Source organism: Hippoglossus stenolepis, chromosome 21 (assembly GCF_022539355.2).
Source record: "Hippoglossus stenolepis isolate QCI-W04-F060 chromosome 21, HSTE1.2, whole genome shotgun sequence".
Taxonomy (NCBI): Eukaryota; Metazoa; Chordata; class Actinopteri; order Pleuronectiformes; family Pleuronectidae; genus Hippoglossus; species Hippoglossus stenolepis.
Window position 1 is genome coordinate 14,062,492 of NC_061503.1, and position 25,503 is coordinate 14,087,994.

General features: G+C 41.6%; 1 protein-coding gene across 1 annotated transcript; it reads left to right on the forward strand.

Moving 5' to 3' along the window:
* The first annotated feature begins 470 nt into the window (after nucleotides 1-470).
* LOC118101043 (rho-related GTP-binding protein RhoN) lies at nucleotides 471-24,797 on the forward strand. Its single transcript, XM_035146669.2, has 5 exons — nucleotides 471-780; nucleotides 2,121-2,208; nucleotides 18,212-18,321; nucleotides 21,471-21,605; nucleotides 23,798-24,797. The coding sequence occupies exons 1-5, from the start codon at nucleotides 676-678 to the stop codon at nucleotides 24,056-24,058; spliced, it is 699 nt and encodes a 232-aa protein (XP_035002560.1). The 5' UTR covers nucleotides 471-675; the 3' UTR covers nucleotides 24,059-24,797.
* The last annotated feature ends 706 nt before the right edge of the window (nucleotides 24,798-25,503 follow it).

Here is a 25,503-nt window from a genome sequence, read left to right on the forward strand (position 1 = left end):
AATAATAATAATACAGTGCATGTTGAAATACTTGTCTGTCTTTCTTTGATTTTTACACCCTGAGTGATACATCTCGACAAGTTTTATTATTAGTGCTGAGCAAATGGACAAATCAACAGTTATCACAATGTAATTTTCATCGATAGCGATATAACAAAAGTCCAATAAATATTGATGTATATTGATCGACCTCCGATTCATAAAATATCTTTGCTGTTTATCAAGTGTTTCTCAGTTTTAAACTACAACCTTCACTGAGGAGCAAAACACATTTTATAAGTCTTAATATGACATTGATTGGGATAATTAAAGATATAAACTGATTTAATCTTGATATAACTTTTGTCCATATCAACTAATTTATATTTGAGTAAAGTATGATGAGTGTACGTTGAGTTTATTTGACTTTTATTTTGAAACGTCTAAAAGGAAACCAGCCTGCATTGACGCTGGCTTGCCAGGTGTCATCAGTGTCACCGGTGGAGCGGGAGCGCGCAGCAGTGCGCAGCGCATGAAGCCGAAACTACCGCGAACCGTGGAGCTGAACTTTTTATTTGACTCTTGAGGAGAAACAGACAAAAACAACATCCCCATCAGTTTGTTTCCTCCACCTTCGACCCGCGTGGAGCTAAATGACCAGAGGAGAGCGAGCAGCTGAGTGATACCCGGGGCACCATGGAGAGCAAAGGATTACAGCGCTGTAAGATCGTGGTGGTCGGTGATACGCAGTGTGGGAAGACGGCTCTCCTCCATGTCTTCGCCAAGGACTCGTACCCGGAGGTAAGAGGCTGTATTTGATGGAGAAGGGGACTGCGGCACAAGTGCGTAAAGTCCCAGAAACCACGCTGAGCCACAACGTCTCCACCGCGCGTCATGACATTTACACCCCAAAAACTTCCATCCTCACGAGTTGGGAAGCGTCTAAACAACTCACACTTCTTTTTATATACGTTTATTTCTCTTGAGTTCCTGCTTTATTATCCCTGACAGGCTGTAGATTCATCCAGAAGAAAGAAAGGTCACATCTCTCTTTATCTTTACACGATTCCTTTTGGCTCCTTGTCTTTTACGGTATAAAAAACGAGGTAAATTAAATGTTTCTTGTCCGGACCTTGAGTCTAAATGATAAAAAAGTCATCATCATCATCATCATCATCATCGTCACCTTCATCCCCTTCAGATTCATTCAGCTGTGCGCACAAATCCGGGCTCATCTGTGCGCCTTTTTGCGCATCAGCCGTCTGGCACGGAAACGCCGAGGGATCGGATCAGCGGCGATTTGAGCACAACAAGCTGCGTCTGAGCAACACACTGAGTCACCCGCTCACCTCCCTGTCTCAGGATTTTAAACATCTAATTAAACCTGACGATGTCCAATTCAAACAATAGAATTCACACAAGAAAGAGTTTATTCCTGTTGTATATTCATGGCTGGACTTGGATTTTGGTCTAAAAAACAACAACACAACACACAAGACAGGTTGAAGTTATCAGGAAAAATTTGAGCTTTTAATGTTTAAACATGAAATATTTTCAAGCTAATACACATTGTCCAGTGAGAAATCAACATTTGACTATTGTTTCTATTAAATCTGTGTTGTGGGTTTGCCAGTATTCAAAGTAAATTTCAATAACAGTAGGAAATGTAATTTATTGTCACGTAATGCATTAAAAAACATCAGCGGTCCACTGTTGGTTGCCTGAGTCACTGATGGACCACATTTGTTTTTCACGTGAAACTCTCTGGACAATAATGAAATCACAGCTCGTTGACCTAAATTTCTGAATCTGGAGATGAGTCAAAGCTCAGAATTGGCCTCATCTACCTTTCAATGCAACGACACACACACACACACACACACACACACACACACACACACACACACACACACACACACACACACACACACACACACACACACACACACACACACACACACACACACTAACCATCACCATTCTCTGCACAACAGATATTCAAAGTCATTATATTATTTTCATATCCCTCAATTTAGATTCTCAATGATTGCTCATTAATTACGTGAATGACCCCCCCACCCCTGAGCTCTGATCTACTTTCAGCCTCACACACGTCTCTCTCTCTCTCTCTCTTTTCCCAGAATTACGTTCCCACCGTGTTTGAGAACTACACGGCCAGCTTCGAGATCGACAAGCAGAGGATCGAGCTCAACATGTGGGACACGTCAGGTGAGACGCACTTGGGGTTTGAGGTTTTTTTGGTTTTCCATCTCACCTCTGCTCTTGCGTGGCAGGATTATCATGCCAGGGCGCTGAGAGGTGAGCTGCGTCACGCTGACTCCTCAGAGCGCCCGACAACATCCACTCTGTGTGGGCCACAAACACACACGAGCTGCCACTGTGAGAGCGTTGAGAACCACCGGATGTTTCTACTGCCTAATATCTGTGTTCATGCAGCGTCCCAGAGACCATAAACAACTTGTGTTGTGTTGAGTAGCTGCCACAGCATAAACAACACTTAAAAATATATCACACTGGCTTCATGTTTGACTGTAATCACAGACCAAGTTCATTCTTGTGTAGAAATATGTCGATTTTTTATCTTTTGAGTCAGTAAATTCTGATCTCAGATTAAGTTAAGACTAATATGTGAGGGGCTGATGCCATAATCGTCCTTTTTTAAGACACACAAAGTCGTCCTTTTGGAGTTTGTGGAGCTCTGACAGTCAGATTCCTTCCGTCTCTTGTACTTTCTCCCTCAGCCTCCGGGCCCTTTTTGCATTTCACTCCCACAACAACACCCTAAAACTTGCTCTCTCTCTCTCACACACACGCACACACACACGCACGCACACACACACACAACCAGAGAGCAGCTTTACGGCGCGGCGTTCCATCAGCCTCCACCCATGCAGACAGACAGACAGACCTGCTCGACGGGCTGGAGATTAAGAGCTGCAGCTGCTGAGGCTGGTGCTGCCTGTCGGTTTGCAGTGGGCGAGGCCGCTCCAATGTGTTTGTACAACACCCATTTCAAATTACTGGTTGTGTGTGTGTCACACGCTTACACACACACACTCACACACACATACACACGCACACACTCTTTTCTCACACTGAGCTGTGTGGTGGATTACAATTGCACCATGGGAATGCTTAACCAGTAATTTACTCCCCCACGTGAAACAATTCAATTCATGTTTTTGTGTGTGTGAAGCGTGTTGATCCATTCAGGAGTTTATTCTGTCATATGAATGGAATCTGTGCGGCCACAGAGGAGGTGGCACCCGGTGGACCGAGCGCTCCCAGGTGTGACCCTGTATGAATCAGATTCATGATGTTTCTGAAAAAACGAGCCGCAGACTCAGCGAAGCTTCGCCACACCTTTCTCCATAAATACAATTTAACAAAGAATCTATTTCTGTCCACACACTTGTGCTGATGTGTTATACTTTTTAACAAGCACATGCTTCATAACGGATTTCACAAAGATACAAACCAGACAGAGGAACAACACAAATGCTGAATGTATTAATGGTGTTTTATTTGTTTTACTAGAATTTCTATATCTACATCTAGAGGCTATCTATATATCTATATCCAAATCTATATATATAGACTATATCTACATCTAAAGGCTCTCTCTATATATAGGCTATATCTATCTGTATCTATATCTATATCTATACGCTATAGCTATCTATATCTAGATTTGCTATAACTTAGAAATTATGTTAATTTTACTGAGACTGAAAGGACCTTCAAACAATAATTCAACCATTTTGGAAACAATATAAAACTACAGACCGGAGGAGGTTAGCTTAGCTTAGCATTAAAGCTGGAAACAATATCTGCCTACCAGCACTAAACTACACTGTTTAACACGTTATATCACATTTGATTGTTATGTAAAAAACAAAAGTGTAAGAACAAGAATTTGAATATTAAAAGAATGGAAACATGCAATTTGGTGTGAACACAACTTTAGAGAAGCTAGTATTTCAACTTTTTTTTTACCTTTGGACAGAGGCAGTAAAGGTTTATGCTAAGCTAAGCTAGCTGGCTGTTGCTTGAGTGGAGTCAATCTTCAAGAAGAAAAGCAAATAAGCTAATTTACTAAAAATATAAAGCTATATCTTTAGTAAAATGATTTTTATTTCTGTTAAAATCCAGACTTTGAATGGTTTAGATCCTGGCAGGTGATCTGTGTCACATCTGAACTGGTTTCTTCCAGCTCGGCACGAGCCGCTGACGTGCACGTTGCCTCGCAGCGTCCCCGCGAGCTATTCTGGGTCCGTGTCAGGAGACAGGTGCACTGGCTCCTACATCAGTATTACAACACTCCCCTCTGGTGCCTGCCTCTTCAGACTAATGACTCGATGGGGGATTACCTTTCCAACATTTACTGTTTCTTATGCAATCACAGTTTTGTTTGAGGATGTAGATACTTTCTGGTGTGTGCGCGTGTGTGGCGCATGTGTGTATCCGCAGGCGTGTGCAGGCATGCGTGAGAGACAGCCGGGCGAATGTTTGCAAGCATTCAGTTTGTGTGTGTGTGTGTGTGTGTGTGCTGTGCCAGCGTGTGTGCTGTTTGTATGTCAGCCAAAAGCATGAAGCATGAACCAAAGCAGTGGGAGTGAGTCGGTGACCGAAACTCCGACATCAAACCAGCGTTATGGAGAAATCTGTTGTGTTTTCATCGCCAACCATCATAACAGTGTTTGAAAGGACAGGCAGCGTCGTATGAAGCCACAGAAACAGACACAAGTAGAGATAGTTGAGGAGCACAAGAAGGTGAAGGAGGAGCAGGTACCAGGTCTGTGTGACGAAACCAGAACAACGGCCAATCAAAACCAGCCCAAAAACCAGAGCTGGGATAAGTAGATGGCTGTACGCCCCAATCCAGAGTCAGTTTGTCAAGATGTGGCTATAAACTGGAGCTGGACCCATTCATCTGTTGTCTGATAAAATTTTTGCTCATATCAGTGTTTTACAAAACAATACACTTATGCTCTTATACACATTCCATGATAATGACAATAATAATAATATCATATAAATAACACAACACAGGGGTCATCCCTTTTTTTGATTTCCTTCCTTTTCACAAATCACATAACTAATGCTTTAAGCAATAGTCATCATCATAACATAAAAATGGTTGTGATCATTTGTAGAAATTTAATATATCGAGCCTCAATTACATGTTGTTGTGATAAGGGTTTGATATTTGAATCAGAAATCTTTTACCCCCTAATATCAGTAACGGCATCGATCCCCGGAAAAATCCATATCAATCGGGTTCCAGTATAAATACATAATTTAATTTAAAACCTTATTTTATTTATTTTTAACTGTTGTTCTTGGTCCACCCAAACATCAGGCAGAGAAACATCAACATGTGGGAAAGCCGCAGACCTGGCAACCCTCATGCACGTGCCCACGGAGAGGAGCGAGTGTTTGGACGAACTCGCTCTTTGTGCAGAAACAAACAGTGGATTTAATTAATCAGACGCTCACTGTGCCACCAAACACTTGCTCCCTGTCTCCTCCATTCTTCATCTCCCCGCACCACCCGCCGCCTCCTCCACCTCCTGCCTCCTCCCTTTACATCCAAACACGCTCGTTCTCGGACTCCCTGCCTCGTAGGTTAAACTCCTGTCCTCGTTTTCTCTCTCCTCCTGTCAAAGTAAACCCACCCCTCCATCTCCTGTGTGTACATCTCTGTTACCCCTCATTCTTCTCTCAATCTTTCTGCCGTCTTCACCTCTTTCCTTTTCTGTCTTTCATCTGCTGTTGTGGGCGGCGCCGGTTCGTTACTGAGATCAGAGCCATGTGAGTCAAAATGACATTTACTCTTGGCCATGGAAACACCAGCTTCTCTCCAAGGCCCAGTTAGAAACTGGAAGCTTTTGATCATATCACATGATCTTCTCCCGGCCAATAACCTCTGCGCAGTTACTTTTATGTTTAAAGACTTTTAATCCGGGATAAAATCTGAGACTGAAAATAAATCAAGTTCAAGAGCTTCATTGTGACTTTGCTGGTGTTCTGTTGAAACAAGGGGTTAAAGTGTTGCAGGGCCAGAAGACCTGCATCAGGGGCAGTGGGGCAAAATAAACTGTGTCACAGTCTGGTGTTGATGGGCCTTAATAACACTAAGTTCAGATTGGCTCAGTTGTTTTTCCAACCAACTGGCTGCATGCGTATAAAGTTTTCATGTATAATGCTAAAATGAATTTGAAACCGAAAGATTCTTTGGAAACATTTTGTTGATTTCTCAGACAATAATTCATGGATCTTGAAAAAGTGTGATCGTGTACAATTTGGTGCAGATTCAAATAAAAATCCGGATGTAGCGAATGTAAATGTGGATTTATAAGAAAACTATTTGGCTTCGGCGGCGGTATGTGCTCTGCTAAGTATAATGTGCAACGGACCTTGTGGAATAACCACCTCAAGGCAATTGTTACATCAAATCACTATAAAACCAAATAGTTATTTATTTATTGTGATTACACAACATTGTTGTTGTGCATTGATGAGTTAGGGGCGACTGAGGCCTGAAGAAAACCAGATCCCATCCACATGCGCTATAAAACAGTTTCATTTTGCTCTTCTCCGCACTTTTCTCCTCCTCCTCCTTGCTTTAATTCCATCTATTCTTTCTCATATCCAGCCCGGCTGCCAACCTCGAACCAGTCTTATTTCTCTCAAGGTCAGGAGTCCCACTGTATTGGGGCAGTGCCCTCTCAGCAGTCCTGCACTTGATTAGCTTACCTTGCGTTTTCTTTGTCTGTCTTTTATGTCCCTCCCTTACTTCTCACTCAATCTTTTTCTCATTTCCTCTGAAAAACCCTGCACTTCTTTTCCTCGCTGCATCCTGGCAGATACCACACATGGCTCGCTCTAATCTTTCTTAATGTGCTGTGACAACCCCCCCAAAAAGGAAAGAAAATCTTGGTGCAGAGAAGAATTTTTGCCGTTGATTGATTTGCTTCTGGCTCACCATCCTGCAACGAATCGACAAATGATCTTTACGAAGGATAGATCAGGTGTCTGTGTTTGTGCCGCTGTTATTGGCTGGTGCGATTTCATCTTTTCTTTAGTTCCTCTTGCATCGATTGCCCTCCGCGGATGTGTGTAGATTCAGAGACTTTAGCCCAAAGGAATTCACTTTTCACGAGCATCTGTGTGAAGCAATTACCCACCAATTTGCCAACACGAGGCTTCAAAAGGTCATAAATTGCATTAAAATACAGACTCCGGGTTCTGACCTTTACATTATTACTTAATCGTCTGCTGCTAATTATGAATATGCCCCCAGATCACATTTTTTCTGCACTCCAAGGTAATTATAAAGCAACAAGCAGTAAGAGCTGAAAATGATTTAGTGCTTTTACAATGGAGGGAAAGTAAGTGGATCATATAAGTAGATCACACATGTAGGTGGTTAAAATTAATGTTTTCATATTATCAGGGACACAGTTAGTGAATAGCAGGTGAACATAATGGAGCATTTTACCAATAAGGAGTCGGAGGAGACCAAAACAGAGCTCAAAGAATAGTGGATATTTTATTTACATTAATCAAAAACACAACTCCTCTGCGCAGTGATAATCGTGATGTTGACCCAAGGTCTCAAACACCTGCTGATACATGTGCTCGACCAATCGCAAGTCATTCTTAGTCGTCAATTACACCCAGTTGTCAATTTCCCCCCGTTTTTACAACATCAAATAACTAATTTAAACCAAATTTACAGGCAACATGAGGCCTTGAACAAACATCAGTGTGATAAGAACATCCTAAAAAGACAGAAACCATCTTTGGATTCAGTCTTCATCTGCTTGATGTCTAAATTTACCTTGTAACTTATCTCAGTGTGTTTTTACAGCTTCATTCCACTGCCTCAAATGACAAATAAATCTTCTATTGCAGGTCTAAAAAATGTTAATTAAGCTGGTTTATATTTTAGTCACATAGTTACTAATTATGCTGAGTAATTAACAACTTCTTACACACATACCAGGGTTTGAATTTATTTGGCAAACCTATCTTTGTGAGACTCATTAGGAACCACTGCATTTTACTGTTGCTCCAAATAAATTACATTTCAGTGGGAGTCTGAGTTTATTTACCTCTGCAGCTGGCGGTCGACAGAAAGCAGCTTCACGTCCTCAGGGTAGCTGTCGCCATCAAAACACCATTTTACTAAACATTCAGGTTTCACAGCTGAGGCATGTGAAAGTGTGAGGTAAAGATGCAATTAAAAAACATTGAGCAGCGAAGGAATGTTTTGAGGTTTGGCCTCTTGAACTCCTCCAGGCAGCTTCCGGATCTGAGGAATGCAGCGTGGCTTCTATGATACTTCCTTGACGAGTCACTAAGAACATGTCCCGACATGAATTGAAACACGAGCGCTCTCAATACGCACCCTGTTGCATCCCTCCATCCTCTCATCTATCCTAGGTCTACAGAGTCCGTGGCAGCGATCGCCTTAACAAGCCATCATTCATTCACGAGCAGCTTTCATGACCCCTATTAAATGTTGGCTCCTGGAAAGCACTGCCCAGATGTGCCCTGACTGAGCATCTGTGTGGCACCTGGCTCCATGACAGATGCAAGCTTAAGTGGGTCCAAGGCTTTCTAGATGGAATTGGTTCCTCAGCCCAAGTTGCTGTTGGCTGTTTGTGCTTAATATGTGCACTGGTGTGTGTGTGTTTGTGTGTATGAGTAAGCATATGAGCGAGTGCCCTGAGATATTAAAGGAGCGGCAGAATATATAAATAGAGACAGTGAGGAGACAATATGGTGTCAAAGTGAAGAGCTCAGTTCTAAGTGCTGAGTGAGGACAAAACGAGTGTCCGTGGGTTTTCATGGCGAAAGCGTGCGCTCCAGTCAATCTGCTCTGGTTCTCTCCTGCCCATGCAGCCCATTAGAAGACCGAGAACACATTGAAAATCAATGGCCTAGATGCGTCTCCACTCTCAATCCCGAGGGACGGACAGTCTCTCAGCTGCGTGTGCAACTGAGCAGTCCGTCTAAAAGAGACACTGAGTCTGGACGAGCACGAAGACGGTAACACCAACTTCAGATGTGACTTTTACACAAGACTCTTACAATTTAACTAAATACAGACTTGTTTTACTCCTTTTCACACAATTTAGCAATTCACTCACATTTAAAAGACCAATCCTGACACGTAGCACAGAACAAACACGTAGAGACATATTGAAACAGTCACACACGGTTGGACTCCTCCAAAATCATAATCACAAATCATTGACTTTCACCCATGCTCCAAGTTTCAGCTTAGAGAAAAAAGAGAAGCAGGCTCACCTCAAATATACCAAAAAAACACTTCCCCTTGCTAATTCTATGGAGCTATCAAGCTAACCCTGACAATAGCAAGGGAGCTAGCCATAGCGAGACCTCCCTCTCTATTGCTAGGCTATAGCTCCTTCGCTATATCTCTCTGATGAAAACATTCGCAAAAGCTTTCACTAATGTTTTCGTTAACTTTAGTGATAAAAATGAAAGTAAAATGGATGCCGGCCCGGAGACTGGACAATAAACACCGTACATCTATCAGGCTCAGTTGATGCTATACTGGATAAAGCGTAATTAGATGTTGTAGAGCACTTTGTATAGACACAAAAAACCCACACTGAGGGCACTCAAGGGGTCTATCCATCCACTTAAGACCCCCTATATCCCTTATCTATAATGCAAGATATGGCTATGACCGCTCCATTCAACCCCCCCCAACACCTCGGCCATTACTGAGAGCGCTGGTGACCCTGTTTCTACTGTACAGCGATATTCTGCCCTTTATACTGTATGAACACGAGTGTTGCCTGCTTGTATTTTTCTGTAATTTTGTTTTGGTAAATGGATGAAATACATATCGATGCCGACAGTGTGTTAAACACCACGGGAACCGGATCGATACCGGCTCAGCTGCTGCAAACGCTGAGCATGAAAATCAAATAAATGACAAATGTAATTCCGTCTACAACACACGTCGGTCTCAAGTTGGCCTCCATTACACCACATGTTCCAAATGTCTTGATTTGAAGTGACACTGTAAAAAGGGATGTATTTTTATTATTTACAAAGTGATCCGATAGAATTGTGTGAAAAAAAATGGATGTAGACTTCGGGTCTACAGACATTATTTAAATTGTCAGTCAAATTGAAGTGAACCATGTTTTACTACTTTAAGCTACTGGACCATAAATGTACATTTATTTTATGTAAAACACACATAGTTTTTCTATCTTTGCTTTAATCTCTATTTTATTTCCAAAGTACTCTTTAGTCTCTTTCCTTTTCTTTCGTGTGTTTGCCTTTGGAACCCCCGTCTAGCCGGAGAAGTGATGGAGCAGCGGGACAAAAGTGTTTGTTTCAAATAAACAACATACACGGATCGGAGGTTCATACATTTTCTCTGAGTTTAGGTTCCACGATCCAGGCTGCACACAGGCTGCTCAAAACTTTACAGCATATAAAATCACAACAGGGGTCGGGAGGTTTAATGTGAGGGGGAGATGCCCAGATGCCAGTCGGTTCCCTCTGTCATTAATTTTAAGGAATCCTGCAGGATTACTGCTGATTTCAGGCAAAACTGTGCTCACTGGCAGCCCCTTCCCTCTGTGCCCACTGACTTAGAAATATGCCAGAACATCACACAGAATTTCTCACTGAAATCCGTCCTGATATTCTGTTAGTAGTCCCTCTATACATGGAAAACTTAAGAAACTTTGGTCGGACTTGAGCTTTCTGATTAGACTGAAGCTTTGAAAATATCACAACCTGAGCAAAGACCTTTCAAGTCGTTCCCAGTAAAGAACACAGGCTTCAGTGACACACGTATGAAACACTGTACATGACTTCAACATGTGTGGTGTCATATTGTTGACAGCTACAAGGGCTGTTTGCCTTATTCAAGAAGAGACGTACCCCAAGTCCACTCTAGTGCTTGATTTATTAATTGATATATATAGAGAGATATTTAACATCAAAAATGTATTATTACACCTAGAGGAGAATGGTCTATGTGCAATTTCCCCAAAGTTCAGTCAAATTTTGAATTAGATGAAGCACCTATCTCCTTGAGTTCTGCAAATATATACCGTCTGTACCACTTATCCTCAGGTAGAGTAACGTGACATGGATCCCTCTCAAAGAATGGACAGAAGTGCAATAGATGTTGCTCGTATATGATAAAGCTTTAACTGTACGTATGTGTGTAGATAAAACAACTGAGATGCAGTGGAAAGCAAGTTTTCATCAAGTTTTCGCAAACAACCTTTTTCCAAGGTCAAGAATGATCGTTCAACTGTGGTTTCCTATTTTTAAAATGTTTTTTAAGGGATCTACCACTGTTCTTCCACAAAGTTGGGGGATCTTTCACCTTACACACATTTGTCTGCCGGGCTTCTGTTATTGACATTCAGGGTTTATTTTCTCCGACTTGACAAAGCTCCTCTAGAGCCACAGGCTGAGCGGCACTCTGCGTGACTCGTAAGCAGATCTTCATGTTTAAAAGTGGCCCTTTAACTTTAAGCCTAAAGGCCCGTTGAGACTCCTGAGTCACTTACCCATTACTCCAAACAAATATTTATAAGAAATCCATCATATGATCCGCTATTTCACGCTCCAGGGCCAAATTGTTTTCATCACCAAGAAAATGTGACGAATAAAAAACACCTTCCAGTTAAATCTATGACATTATAATTGATATACGCTGAATGAGCAGCCACGTACTGGCTTAATTTCTCTTTTGTTATTTTCCAGACAGTCGTATTGTCCCCACACCTCACGCAGCACGGGTGTGCAGCCGCTGTGCGTCATCCAAGCGGGTCGAAATTATTTATACGTTCAGATGGTGGAAGAAAAATACATTAATCAATAGACCTGCATGGAAATCTTAAAAAGGCAGTACTTCTTGAGAAGGGCATAACTGGGACAAACAGGATTTTAATATTAATGAACATTACCATGCGATGATGGAAGTTGGCAGACAAAAATGCCATAGGAGAGGATTAATAATGATTTTCTGTGCAAACAACTCCAGGTGTGTGTGTGTGTGTGTGTGTGTGTGTGTGTGTGTGTGTGTGTGTGTGTGTGTGTGTGTGTGTGTGTGTGTGTGTGTGTGTGTGTGTGTGTGTGTCTGTGTGTGTGTTCCTTCTGAATCACTGTGAATTCTGAAGGTGCAGCCTGATTGTCTCCTCAGCCACATCCCAGCTAAATACATTTCCCATGGTACAACAGTGGAGGAGTGTTAAATAATCAGTCGAGACAAAAATGATAAAAAGGAAATATCTCTGGAACATTAAAAAAAATAAAAATCCCTAACAAGAGTTACATTATTTAATATAGAATAGATAATATCACTCCCTTCATTCCATAATTAAGAAACCTGCCCAGCGGGGCTCATTAAAGCTCATTAAGAAACTTTATTCATAAAAACCTCTGAGCTGAACTTGCAGAACAGTCTGGAATATCCAGATGAATTAAAGAAATACCTGAATACATGAGTGGAGTCTTAACACACTTTAACATGTGGGAATTTGGAGTGAGACGTGTTGGACCATGTTATCAAAGCACAGAATGAGGGATTAGAGACTTAAAGACTGGTTTATCCTTTAATTTGTCAATGTTGGATGTAAAGTTCAATCAAATGATTTATTTCTTAAAAACTGTGATGTGAATTTGAAAACAGTGAGAGATTCAAGTTGTGAGGAGCAACACTCACATGTTACGTGTGACACGTGTTAAAACTGTCACAGCCATTTTTTCTGGTCATGTCACCTCATGATGATGTGACAGGTTGTCAGGAAATTCCAGTTTTTTATTCTGCACACGTCGACTCTCTGTTGAAGCTGGAATTTTTATTCAATTCCACTTGTCGATTGGCAGAAAACAGATGAGCTTTTATTTTGACAAGTGATGAATTCAAATTAGTTTCCTGGCGTTATATTCCTTATGCACTGTAAAACTTGAAATTCCTCGTGTCTCTTTTTTAAACAAGCAGCGTTGCAGCCCTGCACATTTAGATTTTCAAAGTATCTCCATGATTTGGCTTCATGTGTTACTTTACTGTGAAAAACCCAGTGTGGCTCCATTAAAAGATGCCACTTAGACGAGATTACACAAAAAAAAACACAAGCCTGATATCTGTTAAGAGCAGAACACAAGTGGATTACATAAAACGACAAGAGGGAACAAACAGTGCATGCTCACCAGTGTGTAAGCGACCAAACAAGCCCGAGCAAAAGGAAGCTGCAGGTTTTTGTACGCGTCAAACATCAAAGGCATGACAACCCCATGTGGAGTCGCAGTATGGCGTCTCTGTCGGTAACAGCAACACCACGACTCACTGACTACTGTGCGGCACTGTGCCAAACGTTGTTCAAGCAGCCAGTAAATATCTCAAAAAACGTGTAAGCGCCAAACAAATATGTAATTCTATCGAGCATTAAACATTTTAAATGACACTAATATCGACGTGGGAGATAAAATACGTGCAGCACTCCGGTGTCGTTCATGAGCTGGTGCTTGATCAGAGGTTTTTTTTTAGACGGAGACAGATGGGTTGAAGTTTCTTTGTGCTGCTGCGGCAACAGCAGGGGTCTTCCCACGAGGGGCTCCGTATACCACAGGTCCCAGAGAGGGTCAAAAAACGGCTCGCAGATCAATACGCATTAGCTGCTGCTGGAGCGCTGAACATGGATTAGTTGACATCATGGAACCTCGAGGCTCGCGGCCTGTTTGTGTGTGTGTGTGTGTGTGTGTGTGTGTGTGTGTGTGTGTGTGTGTGTGTGTGTGTGTGTGTGTGTGTGTGTGTGTGTGTGTGTGTGTGTGTGTGTGTCTGTGAATTCATGCTTTTAGAAAAGAAACAAGTCAACATTTTACTCAAAGATCGTTCTTTTTTTCATTTGTTTTGTCTTAATTAGTTGTTTGATGGCATAACATGAAGCAAAACATTATGAACTCCTGAAGACAATATCTGGCTCTTGAGCTGCACTCCACTTTATTCACCAGCTACACTGGGTTCTTGAGTTTTTTTATTTCAGTTTTTATTCAGCTGCCTCCTGCACCCGGTTGAGAAAGGTGAGATTGAACCAAAACAGAGAGGCCAGGAAACCAAAGCACTAAAAGACAAAAATACGCTATAAAGAACCACAGAGCTGAGGGAAACTGCCGAGTCTGGTGATTATTCTCTGTGGAATTCATCACTATAAACAACCTCTTTCACATAAAAGTAGACATGATCTGTTATTAATATGAAAATACTGATTATACGCTGCTCTGATCGCAGACATGAAAGTGCTGTCAATCTTCCTTATGAACATGAAGAAAGCAAATGAGCCCTTTTCACAAAATGTACCAACATTAAATATGTATACCCGCTTTAGGAAACATTCCTGACATCCACACAACCACCTGCATGTTGTCAGGGACGGTTGATGACACACACTGAATCCTGTTTGACAGCGTCTTTCAATGAGTGTTTGATTCAAAGCCGGGTTTGGCAGGTGTGTGTTTTTGGAACCACTGAAGAGGAGGAGGAGGAGGAGGAGGAAGAGGATTCGAGCGCAGAGGGACTTAAATCTCAGAGAGGTCTTGATGCTTGTTTATTCTGGCAGAGGTTGGTAGACAGCAAAGAGGAGGACTTGGCAGAACAATAAAGGACTGCATAGTATTACTTCAAAAAGAGTACCAAGTAACTGAATACACCTGAGGAGCAAATTGCCTAAACTCAAACTTTTATTCTGTCTTTTCTCTTTTTTGGGGACGAAGCGATGTGAGGACAGCGTCCCTCACAGCTGCGTTAGTCACAGTAGTGATCACAGGTCACCGGCTCACAGGAGACGACGTCGCTTTGGCACATGCGACGGACGCTCAGTGGAATCAGCACCTTGGACAGCTCTCGTACATCTAAAAACATTCACGAGCCATTTTACCATCCGTGTTGTCGTCTACAGCTGTTACGCGTTACATCTACAGCGGAGAATAGGTTTCCACTTCCATTACTTCTGCTTGGAAAAGCGAAGGAGTCGCAGGAAGTAGCTTTTTAAAATTGCATTAAAGAATAATGGAGTTTCATTATTGTTTTATCCTGTATTCTGCTATGTTGATTTTTACTCCTCCTTGCCTTGGGAAGTTTGGGGCGGAACTTGTTCTGATCTGAGGCGTTGTTTAGAGATCAAAGCAAAAAAGAGCATGGTGAACTAGTTAAAGACCCAAGTTGACTCATATTTAACTGAAGTCTTTTTTAGCCTCCTTCATAAGAAAATACTTCTTTTATACATATGAATACGTCTCTTATTGCTGACGGAGTTTGCTGAGTTTCCATGTGATTATGACGGAGTATAGCACCTCAAACTGTCTCTTCAAATTGTATTGTATTATAATTTGCTAAACGGCTGAGGAAGACTATAAAAATCTATTTAGAAGACCTTGAGTTAATAATATATTGTTTTCATGGTGAAGAATTAAGCTTTACATGAAGAAAACGAGTGTTATTAAATTAAATTATTAAAATCTATTTTATTTCAAGTTAAAATTATTAATCTTTAATTTGATTTATCATTATTTTATGACATTTTATGTTTTCAGAGTCACTTTGATGCATTCAAGGGCAGATGAAATCGTTATCACCTCATGTCGCACGGTGCTTCTCTCTGTACGTGAAGTATCTTTAGTCGCAAATACATCATTTGTCAAAGTATTTTGCAACAGTCGGCACGAGTTCTAATGATAGCAGCTGACCAACAATAGTCTGCATAGCTGTAACCTACATAGGCCCGGTGCACTTGCAAAAGTGCTGACAAAGCAGCTCTGCAAATGTTTTACAGCGTCCCATCCCGCTGCCCAGATTTGACCGCGGCTTCAGGTGGGAGACAAAAACCTCTTGTTGTTTCCACACTGTCTTTTTGTGTGTGTGTGTGTGTGTTTAACCCATTTGTCTGGAACTGGCTCAAAGCTGAGCAGGACCCTAACGACAGACAAAGGGAGGTTTGGTGCAGTGAAGAACATTTGATGTGTGAAGCTCCAGTAGAAAGTGAGACAGGCAGTGGGACGCACATGACTAGTGTACGTGAATGGCCACGTGATATGTGTTTCAGGTGTGTTCGTACGGACGAGGGTTATTACTGATACGGAGCTAAAATGCTAAAATGCACCATTTTATAAAAAGAAATGGATGTAGCTGTAGGCAGGAATAATAAGACACAGGTGAAAAGACATGAGGGGGAAGCAGACTATCACAAAGGTGGGAAACCCAACAATGACAGGAAGTAAAACACATAAGGTGGGAAATATGAAAATAAAACAGGAAACGACGGCAGACATTCCAAAACAAAGGGTCATGAGAGAATCTGTAGAGCAGTAAATCTTAACAAAAACTAAAGAAAAAAATATGTCTAAATATGTCTGAAATTCTGTAAGAAATCTGTTATTGAATTAATCATTGTCATTATGCTGTTAATGTTCAAACTTAATCTGCACCTACAAAATACTGAAACACGAAACAAGAGCGAGTGAGCATCTGTGTGTGTGTGTGTGTGTGTGTGTGTGTGTGTGTGTGTGTGTGTGTGTGTGTGCGTGTGCGTGTGTGTCTGTGGTGTGAACACAGGGTAGCATGTGTAAAACCCAGCAGCAGGAATTAATCAGAGAGACAGCGGAAAAATGGTTGTAGCCTTTCAGTTTGACATTTTTTAACCACAGAAACACAAACACGTTTTGCTTTGGGGGTTTTGACAGCGCAACACAAATGAGGGTAAATGTGGCTGTTTGTTATTTGCCGGTGTCTCTGCACACATCATGTAAATGTAAACTGCCCCGCTGGTGTGTTGATGTTGTGGAGTCAACATTTTGAAATGATTTGGCAGCTTCAAGAAAAACCCTTACGTCCTTAAGTTAGTGTGGATTTACATCAGCTAGCTTCGTCACAGAGGTTCTGTTTTCACTCTTGTTCGTTTACTTGTCAGCGGGATTACGCAAAAACCACAAAACTGATATTGATCAAACGTCCACTCTGTGAAATCCACAAATTTATTTTCCCACTTTCTTTAAAGAAATATAATGTGTAACAATTGTTCATTAACATGTCTACACACTACTAAACCTATGCCATATATTTTGTTAACTTAGATTTGGCAGTTTTCAACATTTTCGAATAATACACAGATCTTGATTTTCCACCGTTTAGGATTTGTTTTATGAGAAAATAAATAATTTGGGCGATCAGACCACTTCCCTTTTTCTTCTTTTATATTTCTACTATAAGAACTAGACAGTCAGGCTCAGGCTTTTTCAGCCTTGGCAGAGGTATGAACTCCACTGAGTGCCACTCTAGTCAGTGACATTTGAGCAGATAAATCCATATAAACATCCCTGAGTGCAGGTTGAGTCATTACAAATATATATTATTCATGTTTTAAAAGAAAATACACATATTATGTTTTTTTGACATACATCATGTGTATTTTAAGTGAACATTTAATAATAATTAATAATCAATTTAATACACATATATTTTCAAGAGAAATAAGCCTCTGCTTCATTATTCTCATTGTAAAAGTTGGATTATTTTGGGAACTGTGAACTGTGTTTTCCTGTTTGTGCTACGAGTGGCAGATTCAGGGCCTGTTCTACGAGTATGGGAATTTTCTCTTCAACCTTTTGTCTTTTTGTTGAGTGGCCAAAGCCCTGTGCTCTGTGAAAAAAAAAAAAAAAGAAGCACGTATAGTGTTGGAGACAATGAGTGAAATGGAGAGGGAATGCTGTCCCCCACCCAGAAAGGAATGTGTCCCCTTGCCCAGGTCACAATGCTTAATTCAGCCGGGGCCCCCCCGGGCAATACCACATGCCATTCTGAAATACCAGGTGAAGCTTTGTGTGAGCCATTCATTATGTCACTGTCACATGTCTGTCTGCTGGCTTATTCAAGACTGCCAGACAAACAGACCCGGGGTTGTGGACGAGGCCCCTTGAAAGCAGTGAATAACACCCACTGGCTGTCACCGGCAGAGTGGCTGAGTTCATCCTAATCATCATTATTATCATTTAATCACAGTTGTTACTGCCGAAGCTGCTCTGTAATGACTCACTTTGACATTCAAAACTTAACCCGTCAGCAAAGTGACCATAAATAACATATAATCTACCTGGAAACACTGCTCATGTGTGTGTGTGTGTGTGTACCTTTCGCCCGCAGGGTCAGCCTACTACGACAACGTGCGGCCGTTAGCTTACCCCGACGCGGACGCCGTGCTCATCGTCTTTGACATCAGCCGTCCGGAGACCATGGACAGCGTGCTGAAAAAGGTCAGTGAATCAAGCGGTGGTTTCTCGCTCCCCGCACATTCCTGCGGTCGGCGCCATCACTCATCGACAACATCGTCAATACAAGACCAAACACTTTATCTTTTATGGAGGGCAAGTTCTCACAACTTCAGGGGGTCCATCTGAGAACTAACTTGACCTCTGACCCCTTTGGTAACAGCCGTAAACACTGAATACAAACGCCGGATGCCAAAGTGACATGTTGAGTGGTCACTTTATTCACAGTTTAGCAGCGAAATAATGGAACTGGTCCTCGAGTATGTTCTTAAGCATCGAATTTAAAAGCTTCAGAATTACAATGTGCCATCACGTCTTGCTTCCGTTTCCTTTGATGTGTATTTTTTAAGCTTATTTTACATCTGTAATCTTCCGTTTTCAAATAACACCGTGGCACTTTTCTCTGACAGCCTTCCTCCCAACATCATTTTTGCACCTTCCAATTTCCCCTTTAGAGGCTCTTTTCTTTCCTCAGCATCGCTAAGCTACTAAACTGCCGCTTGAATCCTTATCACAGCCCCTTTTCCCTTTTTGTCTCTTTTGTTCACTTCAGTCCAATCTCTCTTCAAAGGCTCATTCAAATCTCCCATGTCAGGCTGTCTGTATCTCCCTCTTATCGAGTATTACACAGCCGAAGATGTTATCCCAGTCTGACACCCTTCGCCTTTTTTAATGCTCCAACCCTGGCACAACATTTTCTCACCTCTTCCCTTTTTTCTCTTCCCTTTTTCTGACTCGCACTCTGCCAACACTGCCATATCTCCACCTTTGCATGATTCCTCTCTGTTTTCCATCCTCCTGCCTGATTGAATTGAGCTGTCAAATGTTTGTGTGATGATGAGATGTGATGCGCTCGTTTCTGCATCCAACACAAACAGCTCCAAGGTAACTAAGGCTGTATAATCGTAATCACAGGTTTACAGCCTTGATTTTTTAAACGACTGAGGTTAGTTCATAGCACAATTAACCCAGCCAATAATTTTTTGTATTTCTTTTTAAAAAACAAAATGTGTTTCATCATTTAACATTTTAATTATGTTTTAAATAAATTGGAATCTTTGGCACAAGTACAGCTGAAGCTGTTTTGCAGGTTTTTGCACAAATCAAAAGTTCGACCAAGTAAACAAGCTTGATGAAGATCGAGGATCAACAGAGTTATTGCTATTCTGACTTAGAGGGCGATAAATGTGTGAAATACATCTCAGAGGAGTCTACACAGCTCAGCAGAAAACAAATAATATTTTAATGATCTAAGAAAATGGTCTAAAGCACAAAGGTACATGTGCATAAGAGTTTATGAGCGGAATGAAAAGGTCACTGGGCCACGTGCATGGCTCAAAATGATTAGTCTCCAAATTAATCACGGCTGTGTTTCGTGCGCAACATGCAATAAACCAGTCAGAGGTTCATCTTCCATTCCATTTAAAAGCCTGATTCGCTTGCATCTCGGTAGATGGTATTCATAATGGCACATTTTCCAGGTATGAAGAGAGAGACACTGCAGAGGACATTTGTGTTTGAACTAAAAGCACGAGAGCAAACCATGTGTGTGTGTGATGCTGTACACACTCTGTGCACACACTTACAAAGGGGAAATCACTATCTTGATAATCTGTCCTTAAAGTAAAACACTGCACCATTGACTTCAGCCCGGGTTTTGTTGGTCCATCGTGCTGTTTGCTCTCTGCTGCTGCAAGTTAGCAACGTGCAAACGATGCACCCGAACACACTTGATTCATGACCATGAGCGCTAAGATGGGTGCTAATGCATAGATATACTTTGCATGTTCTATAACATGGGCATTGGATGCAATTTGATGACAATCCATTCAATAGTTGATCATATACAATATTAAGTCTATGACCAAAGACTGAATCACTGAAACTAAACTGACTTAAGCCTAAAAATACATCACAATAAGCCTTAGAACACAAAAACGTGTGTGAAAAGTGTGTAATATCATGTTATAATAAAGGAAATATTGTTTCCTCGTCTTGTTCGCTTTCCTGGATTGCAGATATCTTTATAAACTGAATTGTCGGCTGCACTTATTGAAAACTCTGCATTTATGCTTTGATAAACTCGACTCTCGGATCCGACAGCTCACTCTCTGCTCTTTATCAGGAACAAAACTCTCACCAGTTCTTAACATTACGCAAACAATAACCCGCTCGTCCCATGGGTCCTTTGTGACTCATCAAAATTGCTCTTATTCACCGGGTTGCACACTGCTCGGTGGAGAGAGGCACTGAGAGGCAACCGCTCGCTCTGCACAGCAGCACAACAGCAGAACGCAACGCAGCCCGTACAACAGCGGCTGGCGCAGGCATCTGGGAGAAAAGATGTCTTTGTGAGCGAGAACAAATGGAGCAACAGTGCTCAATGTGGCTGCCTGTGCCACGGTGTGAGGAGATAATGAAAGGAGTCTCTCAGAGAGAACGAGGGCGACGGAGAGGAAGAGAGAGATAGTTTGAGTCATGTTTGTGGTGTGTAATGGGTATTGTCTGTCTCTGTGCGTTTCGGACCAAGAGCGTCATGCTGCTGCTGCTGGGAGCTGCAGAAAAGACCTTGATTGTTGTACTGCTTCTGTTGTGGTTTCTGGTCTTGTCTTCATGTCAGAACAATTTTTTATTTTAACATTAAACGTGCTGCGAGTTCAGAACTTGTGGCATTAAAAAGGATCCTATAGTGTCATTTTTCAATATCTTTTATGTAAGTATTCCTTATGACAAATACTTTCACACTGGTACACAGTTTGGTACACATAACAAAACAAATACTTTTTATGTGACACGGGGAAAAACCTTTCCCCCATAAAAATCAAGCTCAAGTTCTCAAATGCTTCAGAATTTATTTAGTTATTGGTGATTTAAAATAGGGTCTAAAACAATGGAATCCTACTAAAGATCTGTACTGAATGTAGACAGATACTGCAGCAATACATGGCCAATTTCGTTGTACTACTTTGTGACAATAAAGCTTTCTGATTTGGATTCTGTTATAAAAACATTAATGACAATAACACTTAAATCAAATGTGCAGGTGTCCACATACTATTGGCCATATGGCGTTTTATCCTCTAGTCAACATAAGGGCCCTGTGCACTGACACGTGTTCCCCTTTTGATTCACAGTGGCAAGGTGAGACGCAGGAGTTCTGCCCCAATGCCAAAGTGGTGCTGGTCGGCTCCAAGCTGGACATGAGGACGGACATGAATGTCATGAGGGAGCTCTCCAAACACAGACTCATTCCCGTCACCCACGAACAGGTGAGCGCTGCGGAGGAAACACACCTCAGAGTCCGGGACCTTCCACAGAGTCAAACCCAGCTTCACTTTAACCGCTGCTCCTGTTTCTACAGCCGGACGACACCACAGTGGTTTACTTAAGAGTATTTATGTTATTTAGCACACGCAGTTCTCACAAAAACAAAACTTTGAAACACGAAGATTATAAAAGACTTGAGACTGAACAAAGAAGGAGGCAAACAGAAGGATGTGCGATAATACACTTGTTTTGTTTGTGTCTTGGAGCGATGAACAGTGGCACGCATGAATTTTAATACCCCATTCTCATGGAAATGTGAGTCCCCATTTCCTGGCAGCCCTTTGTCAACAAATGAATATGTGCTCACACCTCTGACGCAGCAAAGGTAACGGCCTCATTGTCCCGACGGTAATGACGTCAAAATTGATTTAGCTTCAAAGTTGTCAAAGTTGAGACAGAACATGGATGTTTTCCCTGGAATGTAACTGCAGCCACGTTGTGACTGAAACAATCCTTTGTCACAGATGTCTTAAGAGAAAGAAAGAGAGAGAGAGAGAGAGAGAGAGAGAGAGAGAGAGAGAGAGAGAGAGAGAGAAGAGTTGTGAATGAGATAAATTATGGATTTCATAGGTTAAAAAATGGCTGGAGCTCGACTTAAAGGATCCTTTCTTAAGCATTCAAAGGCCTGTGCCGCAAACACTTCAGCCCCAACTGATGTGGTTCCCGGGGGGGGGGGGGACTTTTGCTGTAATCACCTCAAGGCCGTCAAAACAGAGACGTGGGAACATTTCCATTAATGCAAAAATAATGCAGCCTCCCTGGCAGAAAAAGTCTTTAGTATTTCCTTCATAGAGGAGGAGTATAATCGCCCTGGTATCTGGTGGATGGAGACTTCTTCAGTGTGATTTCTCTTAACACTGATATGAATACCTGCAAATGTTTCATCACAAAAAGGTTAATGGCTCCAGCTGATGAAACATGAATACATAAGACACGTAGTCGTAGCAGTAGTTTTTGTATTACAACTTACAAAAAAGATGTTGGAGAACAGGTAGCAAAAGGAATTGACCATATAAAAATTAAACCAGGTCAGATTTAAAATGGTGCTAATCACTACTGGGAATAAGCTGAGCTTTTACACTCGAGTTTTATAGTCACACACATCGGACTTTCACAGCTGTGTGGAGGATCTGCCTCATACGTGCTTTTGAGAGTCTTTTATTAAGTGGAGAGTTTTACTGACCAGGCACAATAGTCTGATTGCCACAAAAGCAAGTTAAGGAAAATTTAACAGTTTGTATAAAATGTTCAGGGCATGTTTTATAAGTGTGTATTCACTCAGAACTGAATGGCTATTGAAAAAAATGAATCAGCCAAATGCTAACTGTTACAGGATGTTGTGTAAATCCTTCATTTGCCTTCATTGAATTACCCAGGATTCATGAATTTCAGAGGTTCAGTGAGGTTTAAATTACAGAAAATATAATTTCTACCGCATGAAGTCTCTTTTCTGTCATACACAGTTTGTTTATCACATCTCTGAGGATTAGATTTCCGCTCGCTAACTGAGTCACTCGCTGTTGGAGTACAAGCAAACACAAGCTGAATGCTTGAGCTGCATTATTCAATATTTTATGGCAACAATCAATAAAAAGAATACTTGTGATGTGAAAAAAGTCGCTCGTGGGGAAGAACCCGAGGAAAATGATCTTCTGCGGTTCACCCTCAACTTTACGGAGCGAGTCTCGTTCTCAGCAGCAGCAGCAAGGAGAAGAATTCAGAGAAAAAGCTCTTAACCAACTGTACGTAACAAAACAAACGTAGAGAGAAAAAGTTAGTGACTAGTGTGGGAACATATTTAGCATTTAGTAGCTAGCGCCAGATATTTTCTTCAGAAGTTAGTACTGACCAAAATAAAACCGAAAGATGGTTCATGCCTAAACTCTCCACAAAATTTCATGAAAACCTGTTGAGTAGTTTAAAAACCTTCTTATACTGCACGAGGTATAAATAACAAAACCTTACCAACATGTTAGCCACATCAACTTTAAAGTGTCATTGCATGTCACAGTTGTGTTTACATCTTAGTTCTACTGCCTCCTACTGGCCAGAAATCAGGTAACGAACCTTTAAGTCATGTGTTTGTACGTGAACTCAACCAACCCCCACATTCTGTATTTTTCTGTCTTTGCAGGGCACAAGCTTGGCGAGGCAGATCGGCGCCGTTGCCTACGCAGAGTGCACGTCAAAGTATTCAGAGAACAGCGTCCGCGACGTTTTCCATGTCACCACGCTGGCGTCCGTGTCCCGCATCCATCGGCCCATCCCTCAGCTCAAACGCGCGGCCTCACGCCGCGGCCTCAAGCGGGTCTCCCAGCAGCCGCCTCGGACTGAGATCAGTGAGCACCCGCCTCCCATTAGAAAGGACCGGGCCAAAAGCTGTGTGCTCATGTAGGACCAGGGTTCGACCAGCGAGGCTGACCCACGTGTGCCGATGGACACGAACCATACCGCACATGAACTTAATTTATTGGTGATTTCTTGTCCGCTCTTTGCACTTTGCACTGTGGGTTCTTTGAGGAATTGTCGATCTTTAGCAAAACTCTCCTTGTTGTTTTTCTCTGTGGCTGTGTTCTCTTGGGGGGAGGGGGCGCTGCGGTGGTACAGGCGACGTCTCCGATGCTTTTACTTAAACGTGGAGACAAAGAGGCTGGTGATCAAATGAAGCACAAGGACAGAAAAAAAGTGTGTTGAGATTAAAGAGGAAAGAAATGAATTAACGGGTCACCCTGCAGGAACCGGCTGTAACAATGCTGGCCTCGACCTCTATTATGTTGTTTTCCTGTTTTGAAAATGCTATTCTCTCTTTAGGTGTATAAGTAAACGAAGCACAATACAATGCACGCAAACTGTTCCGAGTTTTCTGTTCATGTCAGGGAACGAACTCACCATGACGGGTCGACGAAGAAAATCTGGACCGGCTAAATACTCGTGGGCTGAGATGACACTAATTTTCTTAAACCACAAGTGCTTTTTAATATTGAAAAATGGAATAATCACTCACCACATAATACTGTTGTGAAATTAATACTGTTCTAATGATCCACACCGGGAAGGAAAGTCACAGAGGGAGTAAAGAGGGTGATTGTTATGTTGTACGTGTCATAATGAAATAAAGAAAAACTTGCTCTGCTGAGTGTTGAAACGTCTTTAATATGTAAGATACTCATTTAACTTTGGCCTTGATCCTGAATAATTGTGCTCGGGAGAAGAATTTGATTCATTCAACTTTTGAATATCTCAGTGCATCTCAGTTCACTGGAGCAAACGGCACAGTTGTTTCTACCTCTGAACATTGTCTCAGTTCGACGTGAACATGTCTCGTTGAAAGATTTATTCTGTAACTTGCACAAAATGTACTTTTAACTTGAAAAAAGCAAATTGAATCAAGAGAAAAAAGACATTTCGCTGATGAAAAACGAATTAAAACCATAAATCTATTGTAGGTAGTCTTGTCTGCGTTTATGTGGACACGAAAATATTCTGACAGATGTAGACATTATTTTCATTATGATGTTTACATGAGTTGCTGAACAATATTCTTTATAAACTCATTTACATGCAACATGACGTCCTACTACGATTAAGACGTATCTACATCATGTGACAAAAATCGGACAAATCCACGTCTTAATCTGATTATTCTGACTTTGACCTTATTCAGGTTAAGATGATCAGAAAATGATGTTTATCCAGCGTTGATTTCCTCTTGACTATTGTCTCAATCGGGTTAATATCGGAACATTGGTTTCTGTGTAAACGTGTCTAGTGATAATTTGAACAAGCAGATATTTAGCAGGTAATTTCACCATCTTAGTTAAGCGTTGAATACGAGGGCTG